Raw genomic sequence first — 11065 nt, 5'->3', positions numbered from 1 at the left:
TGAAATTTATTCAAGGCAAGGTTGGGGGTTCGATTCCCCGGGAACATGATAGGTAAAAATTGATAGCCTGAATGCACTGTAAGTCGCTTTGGATAAAAGCGTCTGCTAAATGCATAAATTTAAATTTTTAAATTTAAATTTAAATATATATATATATATATATATATATATATATATATATATATATATATATATATATATATATATATATATATATATATATTCATAGACCCTATTGCAGTATAGATAAATCTAAATATATAAACGTAAAAACCATATTATAACTTTATTTATAGCTACATGTATAAACTGTCTCTGATTCAAGTGGTTTGTTTAAGTTATAAGCAGTGAAAATGTTACGATTAATGATGGTAAAGTCTCGGCAAGGAACAAAAAGTAGGTTAAAGGTTTTATTTGTCACATACAGGCTATACAAAGAAAGTAAATGTTGCCTATCCCCCAATGAAAAATAAAAATACGTTTTAAATATAGAACTATACATATAACAAACGATCTGTACATTTAGATTAGGCTATCAAAGTAGGAGAAAAAGTAGTGAAAACGTGCTGCAGTCGAACAGATTACAGTGCCAAATAAATGCGCATTTACTAAAAAAACAACAACAATTTGTTACATTTACTAGTTGCCTTCAATAGTAACCATAAGATAAGCCACATTTACCTGTCGATTCACTCTTAAAATGCAACAAACATACACTTAGGCCTACAAAAAATAATCCTCTTATTTCCAAGCCGTGCGTGAAAACCTGGCAAGATGAGAGAGCGATGATGTGAAACGCTGTGATATTTGTGCTCGCGAGAGGACAGGGGACTTTTTCCTGTAGTCATTCTACCAACGCAACAGGTGCACGCGCGCGAGGGAAGGATCCGAGAAAGCGCCACAGAAAGTAAGTTCGTTGCAAAAAACGAAAAAGTGCTTATGTTTCTAAGGGTTATTTAAATAGAATACTTTAAACTGTTTACTTCAGTCTGGGAGCAGTTAAGTCACTGAACTCTCTGAGGATGGAAATGTGTTCCTAATCAGTGGCAAACGTTTGATTCGGTCATTTAAAAAGCCTTGCTGATCCTAATCAATTCCTATAGAGCGCACCATTGGCCTCTGACAGTGTCTGACTCACTGTGCATGGAATATCACTTCATTCGTCCCCGTGACGTCATGCGCGAGCAGGAGTTGAAGCAGAAGGCAGGGAAAAGCTAAGTGGTCAAAGGAAGTTGGGCTCTCCTCCCACCCTCCCTCTTTCCCGCCCTCCTACTCTAATACATCTCATACATATTACCAAACCTTTAATCTGACGGTACACATCACAAAGTCACTCACCAAGGCTCCGGGCTGAGACGCATTTCCCAGCTCATGTTGTACTTTAAGCTGTTTTTGCGCAGTACAGTGCTGGCTTAAGCCCCAGTGTTCCTCCATTAGTTGCACCAAGTTTCCGTGGCGCTGAGAGAGCAGGGACCGGTTTGGTCATATTGTCTGTGGGGCTGCATCCTTCGCATCAATCAACAGTCAAGACGAATTCTGGATTCTATTTGCTGAAAAACAAAGAGGAGCGACTTGGACACAATCAAAGAAAACTCCATCAGAAAGCAGAGGACCCTGTAATCCACCGCAAATCGGATGTTATATTTATGCTTGTAATTTTTTAAAACCAAGTCAAAAGTGTTAAGACTCCATTGGGCCTGAAAAGTGTAACTTTTCAACGCAGTTTTCTTGGAGCAGAGGTCTTCATCATGAGCAAGCCTGCTGGTTCAACAAGTGGTTGTCTGGATATTTTAAATGTCAAATCCAGTGAGTAGATGGTCTTTCTTTACTTTCGAGTTGTTTATGTTGCTAGAAATAGCGTGATGGGGAAGCAAAAACGCAGTCTCTTTTTGTTTACGAAATAAGTGAATGTAAAATCTTTGCTTATGGGTTAAGATGACAAAATTCGCGTAAACTCCATAACTGTCAAACGCAAATCCAAATGTTTACATGCTGTCAAATTGTTGCGTATATCATAGACTGATAGCACGACTGCCAAAAACAAATAATATTATCTAGAAGCAGGTAAAACACACTATAAATCATTATTTGTATACATCATAGATGTGAAATTGTAAAAACATAATTAAATTGATGAGCCCAAAAAATCTGAGATAAGCTGGCGTTTAGTGATGCTGAGAATTTTGACAGCCTAATTTCCCCATTACGCTTTGTTGAGCGTAAGTTGTGCGTGTACACTGAAATTCTCAAAAAAAAAAAAAAAAAAAAATACTTATTATATTGTACCAGCCTGTACAGTTTTAAAATATCATAACGTGTCCCTAAGGTATGCGTAAACTTAATATGTCATCAAAGCAGATCTGCTAAGTTTAACCTTATTAGGCTGCTCCTGTCTCGTTTGACTTTCAATTAATTTTAAGGTAACAGGAATGCAAGTACCGTGAAATTAATCTATAATAAATGTTTTCTGTCAATTTATTATTTTACAGTTACAATTTATTTTGCAGATAAAATTGTCTAACTGGAAACATTTCTTGAAATATGAGTATGATTTGCCTGTAATACGCGTTTGGTGGTAAAAAGGAAAGAAAAAATGTGTGCCTCTATTTTACTTTTTACATTAGGCTTAAATGGAATTGAAAAAACAAATAGTGTTAAAGTATCTAAAAGTTTAAGTGGAAAAAAAGCAATACAATTCATTCAAGTGAAAGACAAAGAAAATAAGGTAACTCAATTACAATTTAAAGCACATGAGTAATGATTTCTAAATAACAAAACTGAACATAATTTAGATTTAACACAATTTTTAAATCTATCCTAGTATTTTATGAGTAATTTGTACGAATATGAAATTTGTAAGGAGTTATTTATTTAGCACCGGTGAACAAGTGAAATAATTTCGTTGAGGCCTAAACTTTTCGTTGATTATGATGAATGCCTACCCGAAAAACACTTTCTGACACTTTACACGTATTTGATTCTTAAAATGATCTCAGGTGTAAAATGGGGGTGGGATTTCAAGTGGTGATAAAAATTCACATGATTATTACATAAAAAATATTTATGTTTTACTTACTTGTTTTTCAGGGGTGAAATTGCGTCACTGTTTGGGTGGTCGAAGGCCCATTAAGTTCAGAGTTTCTCACAACTGCACGTAATCCAGTGCAGCAGGTCCCAGGGTTGATGCTGATTACAGTAATGGAATATGCCATATGTCTTTAAACAATTACAGCGCACAATGAGACAGACTGGGACCCCCAACAGGGAAAGTTAAAGACGTGTTCCCTTCTCTAAAACAAATCCGCCTTCATTTCATAGTTTCTTACCAACGGACCAGCACTAGTTGAACTGGATGGAGGACAGTAGGACTTTACTTCTACTTACTCGAAAAAAGCTGTCTGATTTGATGGGTTTAGTTTTCTCAAATAGACATAAAATCGCAGAAACATTAAAAAAAAAATCAAAATAGATATTGTAAATGCACTTAAAATGCAGGCGTTCTAGCTTCAAGCGCTTTATCATCTGGAAAAAAAAGTGTAGCCTAATTGTGGAGCAATTTTCAAGTTTCAAAACGACTCTAAGAAAAAAGGAACAGGTTGTCTCCATCACAAGAGAGGTGTTCTCTTTCATTCATGCAAAATACAAGCATATGAAATGAAATATTCAATTAATCTACATTGTTGTCAAGACTTTTACTTGAGAGACTCGCACTGTTCTTAAATTTTAAAATGAGATACACACACAGGAATATCTTCAGTCACTTTCCCGTTACAAGTGATCACCAAAAACCTGTATTAAAACACCATTATAATCTCTGAAAGGACCTATACGAGGAAAATCTGGCATGCACAGACAGAAATGTGGTTTTACATTAAAATGCAGCATAGTTTTTGTTTCTTTCTTTTCTTGTTTTTAGAAGTCAGAGTGCATGAAGTCGTTTTCCTTCTCCGTCGTTATCGGTTTATATCCGAATTCCCATGCTACCCTTTTTGACGGGTCACTGGAAAATCAATGAGCAGGTGGACATATGTCAGTGTAATTACATAGCCGTTTCTCTAAACGACTCCCCCATATACATGCAAATATAGCCTACCTCTATTGACAGACTTAAATACAGAAAAAAAAGTGTTCTGCACACACAAGAAAAATCACAATTTTCATCTACTCCAAGTTCATTTGCATACACTTCATTTGAGTCGCTGAAACGCTCTGGTGCGTATTATTCTCTCCCGTGTCACTCCCTAATCCGCGAGCCTATAGACGGTGCGAAGAAAGCAGTTGTCGAGCTTCATTATGAAGCGGGGTTGGCAGCTTGTCGAGACCAGGCCAGTCAGACGAGGTTCAATGGGGAAATCATTAAGTTAACACTCTCCCTAATGTCGCCATTGTGCGCGTCAACTGAACATTGTTTTATGGGACCTGCGATATGACGCTTCCCACCAGTGCGCCCTAAACGAAGGCCTAGGCTATATGGTTTAGCCTACATCTTCCTATGGACAGACTCATTAAAAGTGTGCACTTTAACACAGTATTAAGCAGGATTATTAGGGTAAATGTGTAAATTATACAATGATTTTCAGAATTTTTCTGTAGAAAATCATCAGGCGCAGTCTGATGAAATTTTTATTTTGGGAACTTTTCACAGAAAATCAAACGCTAACTATCGTTTCAAACAAAAGTAATGCTTTTTGCGTCTAAGTAAAATCTAACATAAAGTGGTAAATAATAAAAGTAGCCTACTTTTGTTTTGTTGGTGAACCGCACTTTATTGAACCTGAACGAAAGCGCAAGAGAAGCGTTCTGTTGCTATGGTTACATTCTCGTCGCGATTTTTGTTCGCTAGTGTCTATTTATCGCCAGGTGGAAATATGAGCTCGGCCTAAATTGTAATCATAAACTTAACTAAACGTAGCCTATATACCAATTTGTGAAAATAATAGACTATGTACTTTTAAGACCCCCAACTTTTTGTTCGGACGTCCTTTCGGGTGTTCAAGCCTTAATTAGGATAATCAGCTCCCATTCTTTGCAAAAAGCCCCAAAGAGGGTGTGGACTGGGCTTTCTAAAACATTTTGTCCAGTTAAAGTGAATAACTATTCTATTATAGTATTATTTAAAAAAAAATAAAAATCTAAACCTTATAAATAGGCTATTCTAATTTTACAAAACATTTGTCAACATTTTTAAATAGACATCAATGCTTTTTTCCCCTTAAATAAGTGCTGTATTTTCCATCTCTGTTAGGTCGGATTCTGGACATTCCATGTAAAGTGTGTGGAGACCGAAGTTCTGGAAAACACTACGGTGTTTATGCGTGTGATGGCTGCTCGGGATTTTTCAAGAGGAGCATACGGAGAAACAGAACGTATGTCTGCAAATCTGGCACACAGGTGAGCTATAATCAATTACAGCGATGTGTTTGAACCATAACAGCGTCAGCTAATTTGATCTAAGCAAGCGCGTCTAAGGACTAGATTACACCTCTAGTGATTTTCATAATTGAAAGATTATCCCAGAAGTGAGCCCCCTCCCGCGCCTTTGAGGGCCCTTTGCCCCGTCTAGTGTAACAGGTGTAATCCAATCTAACGCACCGGCAGGACTGGATGGATTTGGAGAGCGGTAGGCGGGAATGAGACTATTGGCCGTGCGGCGGGGGAGCGAGTCAATAGCCGTCATTACTCTGCCATTCCCACATACCTGTGGAGTGGAGACCAGTGGAGCATAGCAGAAGAGGCTGTTTGTCTGCCATTACTGCTAAACGAATCTTACCGTATTCCCTTATTATTTCCTCCTTTTTTCCTCAGGGCGGCTGTCCAGTAGACAAGACGCACAGAAATCAGTGTCGCGCCTGTCGCTTGAAAAAGTGTCTAGAAGTGAATATGAATAAAGATGGTAAGTCTAGTAAATACAGTTGTCTTTTTTATATACTTCGATAAATTTTAGATATAACAGAAAATGATTTTGTCTTTAGCCTATGATGCCTGTAATCCACTTTGATAGATGCAGAAATTAAAGTTTTTTTTTTTTTTTTTTTTTTTAATAGTAAGCTGTAAAACCACTTTTAATATATATATTATTAAATGATACATGATATATATGGGGGGGGGGGGGGGGGGGGGGGGGGGGGGGGGGGGGGGGGGGGGGGGGGGGGGTCATGTACCACAAGACGTCAGTCTTTGAATTAAACTATCAAAAATGTCGAATGGAGTAATACTAATAATACTAATTAAAGTAATTTATATTCAAGATATTTGTAGAAAATAAATAGTATAATGATTAAGCTGTGCACACTTTTGTGTTTTGTGTCTTCAGTGTGCAAGTAAAATAATTTATAACTTCATTAAATCATTAAGTCATAGAAGATACAAGAACAGATACATTACTTGGCACGTTTCTAAAATAATTTGCAAACGATTTCTGCTTTGTATCATATGAGAACGCTCATTTCTCATGTCACTGATCGTTACATCACCACAGCCGTGCAGCACGAGAGAGGACCGAGGACTTCAACCATTCGAAAGCAGGTGGCACTGTATTTCCGAGGGCATAAAGAGGTGAACGGTTCGTCGACCCATTTTCCATCCACGTCTATCCCCGGGCCGCCGTTTTTCACTACAGTCACGCAGCTGGAGCCTCACAATCTGGAGTTAAACACGGTCACAAGCACACCGGAACGACAGGCCATTGTGGGACTCGCCCAACCCACACCGAAGGTAGGCTGAAAGTGTTTCTTCACACAATGTTTTATCAATTAATATGAATTTTATTAAAAACTTACAGTTCAACTCATAACTGAATGCATACAACCCCGCTTATTTTCTGTGATGATGTATTCTCTTTTGTATCCTCATGAAGTTAGCGGCACTCCCATGTACCTGTATGAAGTGGCGACCGAGTCCGTGTGCGAATCAGCCGCGCGCCTGCTCTTCATGAGCATTAAATGGGCCAAGAGCGTTCCGGCCTTCTCCACACTTCCTCTACCGGACCAGGTAAACAAATATTTTAATATTTTCACTTATTATTCGCCAAGGTTTAATATAACACAGATTAAATATGCTATATATGCCCTCAAGTGTAAAACCACACCCAAATGCTAGGTGTTTTATTTATAGTAATTATTTTTTATTTATTTATTTTTGCAGTTGATCCTTTTAGAAGACGCCTGGAGGGAACTGTTCGTGCTGGGCATAGCGCAGTGGGCCATTCCAGTGGACTCCAGCACTCTCCTAGCTGTTTCAGGTAGACCATACTACATGTAGCCTACTCCTAAGATTTACGCACGATTTTACGTCACGTTTACATATTGTAAAAAATACGATTACTTCCAATGTTATATGCATACAAGTGTAATGTTTTGCGTTTTCTCACGAATTAGGAATGAACACGGAGAACACAGATTCCCAGAGGCTAAATAAAATCATCGCAGAGATCCAGGCGCTGCAGGAGGTCGTGACGCGCTTCAGACAATTAAGACTGGACGCTACCGAGTTCGCTTGCCTTAAGTGCATCGTCACCTTCAAAGCAGGTGGGGCTGGATAAAATAAAATACAAAATATTAAAGCGAAATATTAACCTTAATAATAATTATATAAACTTTCTATACTGGCCAAACAGTAGCTGAACAAACCTGCTGTCGTTTTTCGGTTCTTGCAGTTCCAACACATAGTGGTTCGGAATTGAGGAGCTTTCGCAACGCCAGTGCCATTGCCGCCCTTCAGGACGAAGCACAGTTGACTCTAAACAGCTACATCCACACGAGGTACAGCTAACACTTCCTGAAAAAATGAACCTATAAAAGCTCATGAAATAATTATTGTGGGAGAACAACGGCAAATTGAGAACACTTCTGAATTCTGCTTCATTTTGAGTATTTTAAAAACGAATGGTTGCGTTCCAGGTACCCTACTCAGCCGTGTCGCTTTGGGAAACTGCTGTTGCTCTTGCCTGCTCTACGTTCAGTTGGTTCATCCACCATTGAAGAGGTGTTCTTCAAAAAGACCATCGGAAACGTGCCCATCACACGACTGCTCTCCGACATGTACAAATCCAGTGATATATGAGCTACTGAGAGAGAGAAAAGAAAGAACAAAATGTATCTTTGGCCTTGGCATTCGCATGGACGCTGTGGATGATACCAGATACCCTAATGTGATACTTCACGCACTTGTTTGGAGAATAAAGCTCTACCAATGTCAAGATGTTATGCAGGGAAACTATAAAACAAACAAGACTGAATCTCTAAAAGTTGAGCTTACTGCTTAGAAAGAAAAACGTTTAACCAGTACTTTTCCAATTGATTTACTTTTAATCTATTTAAGTTCGTTTATGGAAGTAACTTAACAAGCTTAATCTGTTCTTGTTCAATCAAGATTTAAATACAAAATTATTAGTTTGTAGTCATAAATTTGAATGGAGTGTCCGTGAGGTTATGTACAATCATTCATTTCAAAACCGGACATTTTGTGTCCATTCGACCAATACCTTTATGACCAATGCTGTTTTGATTTCAGCACCATTATCATTCGTTTGTCCAGAAGAACTTTGAAGGAAACCAAAAAAAAAAAAAAAAAAAACCATGAGGCATGTTGCAAGGAAGTAGCTCGCTGTCCCTTTGACATGCTGAAAACCAAAGGCCCATGAGTCAGAACTGCAGAGCAAGTTCATTCCTGTTTTAACTTCTAGCAGAAGCTCCAACTTTAATCAAAACACTTGAACCAGCTAATCAGGTTTACTTGAAATGTATGCTGAAAGGCTGGAATTAAACTCTGCAGAAAGGCAGCGGGACTGGTCATTACTGACTTGATGCATCACATAATTACCTTTTGAGGTGACTGGGAAACCACAGCACCCACACCCTGTGACCTTAAAGGGATACTCCACCCCAAAATGAAAATTTTGTCATTAATCACTTACCCCCATGTCGTTCCAAACCCGTAAAAGCTTCGTTTGTCTTCGGAACACAATTTAAGATATTTTGGATGAAAACCGGGAGGCCTGTGACTTTCCCATAGACTGCCAAATAAATAACAGTGTCAAGGTCCATAAAAGGTATGAAAGTCATCATCAAAATACTCCATCTGCCATCAGACGTGCAATCTGGGTTATATGAAGCGACGGGAACAATTTTTGTAAGCGAAGAAAACAAAAACAACGTCTTTATTCAACAATTCCTTTGTCAACAGTCTCTTCTGTGTCTCACCATATGCTTTTCTGTATCATCCGCGCCACAAGGATGTTTCTAAGTGTATTTAGCTTTGATTTGAGAGAAAACAGCGCATCCTTGTGGTGCGGATGATACAGAAGAGCATACCAAAATTGTCTTAAAAAAAATATAAACAAAAGACACCCCTGACAAAATAACAAATGAATAAAGTCGTTGTTTTTGTTTTCTTCGCTTACAAAAAGTGTTCCTGTCGCTTCATATAACCCAGATTACATGTCTGATGGCAGATGGAGTATTCTGACGACGACTTTCTTACCTTTTCTGGACACTGTTATTTACTTGGCAGTCTGTGGGACAGTCACAGGCCGGCCGGCCGGTTTTCATCCAAAATATCTTAAATTGTGTTCCGAAGACAAACGAAGCTTTTAGGGGTTTGGAACGACATGGGGGTATTTGATTGATGACAAAATTTTAATTTTGGGTGGAGTATCCCTTTAACAGAAGATTAGGGTTCACGGCAGGGCATTTGAAATCCTCTGGATACAGTTCTGTTGGCATTGTGAGTTTTCTGTGCGCCCATTCTGAAAAAGTAGTTTCACTGATGTTTAAAAAGCTGTTTCTGCTCAATACGTGGCCCATGTCAGAGGTCACCATCTAAAGCCTTTGTTTGACTAGCGACTAACCCTGGAAAAGAGACATGATCAGCACTTGGATTTGTTTTTGTAGTCTGTAAATACATTTCTCGTTGTACAGTGAAAATTTTTGTGAAAGTTGTTCTAAGATATTAGAATAAATATTGAATATTGATCGCCTTGTCCTTCAACGACTGTCAAATTTTTGTCTCCATCTGCTTTTTGGGTTTCTAAGACTTCCTTCTACAAGCTGCAAAAGGTCCATTACACCCTAAACAGGGTACTAAATGGGGACAGAGAGGTTCACGTCTAAACGTAAGTGCATATTGAACCATTGCCAATACAATACCCTAGACCTTGAGTGAAGTTGCTGTGCCTTGCACAGCTCGGGTTTCAAGCACTCTTTCACAAATCAAGGGCTTTGCCCAAATTGCATTTTTTTATCTTCATTTTTTGATAGAGAGGATACAATAGAAAGAAACATGATTGCAATGACAACTTTCAATCCAATTTAACCCAGTTCCTTTTTAATGGGCTGCTCTGACGTGGAGTGAACTCCAAGGTTGCATGAGCCAAGCAGCTGTGCTCTTAGCAATTAGAAACAATACAATAGCATACACTCGGTTATATATACTACAACTGTTATATAGTTAAATACACACGCTTCCAAAAAGTATAAGTTAAGTGCAGTGTTTATCCCTTTACTTCAGGTCATTTTTTTCCTGGTTTCAGTAAACTACACTATTAATACCCACACATTACCCTTATTTGAAGAACCAGTTATTGTAAACTATTTTCGTAAATCTATGAATCAACTTTGACCCTAAAATATTTTATATATTACATACATACAATACACAGAGACATACACATACAGAAATAACTAGCCAATTAGCAGCAGAACCAAGCCTTACAATGAAAAAAGTTTATCTACTCTACTGTTTTAAATGACATTTGAGGAGGAACTGACCTTCACAACCTAGTATTGCCCGTGTTCTTTAACATTCCTTTTCTGTATCTGAGCATTCAGGGTCCTAAGACCTCTCATTCCTTCCTCCACTCTTTTTTTCTATTTGTTTTTTGTTCAGTTGCATGCTATTTATCAAAAAAAAAAAAAAAAACATGTTAATGTTAACAAATTGATTTTCCTTTATCCTATAGCTGTTGCAACTATGATTTGATATGATTTAAATGGATCAGAGTTAGTTTCTAACAGAATACCCCTAGGTAACTCACTTTATACAAACTCCTGACAGTCGAAGTGAAAAA

The 11065-nt window shown here is 38.0% G+C and overlaps 1 protein-coding gene across 1 annotated transcript; it reads left to right on the top strand.

Annotated features, from left to right (window-relative positions):
• Positions 1 to 989: 989 nt before the first annotated feature.
• LOC109091998 (nuclear receptor subfamily 2 group E member 1-like) lies at positions 990 to 8589 on the top strand. Its single transcript, XM_042777899.1, has 9 exons — positions 990 to 1806; positions 5246 to 5391; positions 5806 to 5893; positions 6479 to 6714; positions 6844 to 6990; positions 7144 to 7240; positions 7377 to 7526; positions 7655 to 7760; positions 7899 to 8589. The coding sequence occupies exons 1-9, from the start codon at positions 1749 to 1751 to the stop codon at positions 8059 to 8061; spliced, it is 1191 nt and encodes a 396-aa protein (XP_042633833.1). The 5' UTR covers positions 990 to 1748; the 3' UTR covers positions 8062 to 8589.
• Positions 8590 to 11065: the final 2476 nt, after the last annotated feature.

This window comes from Cyprinus carpio, chromosome A20 (assembly GCF_018340385.1).
Source record: "Cyprinus carpio isolate SPL01 chromosome A20, ASM1834038v1, whole genome shotgun sequence".
NCBI lineage: Eukaryota > Metazoa > Chordata > Actinopteri > Cypriniformes > Cyprinidae > Cyprinus > Cyprinus carpio.
The sequence above is the reverse complement of the archived record's forward strand: the minus strand, read 5'-3'. Positions and strand labels throughout refer to the sequence as shown.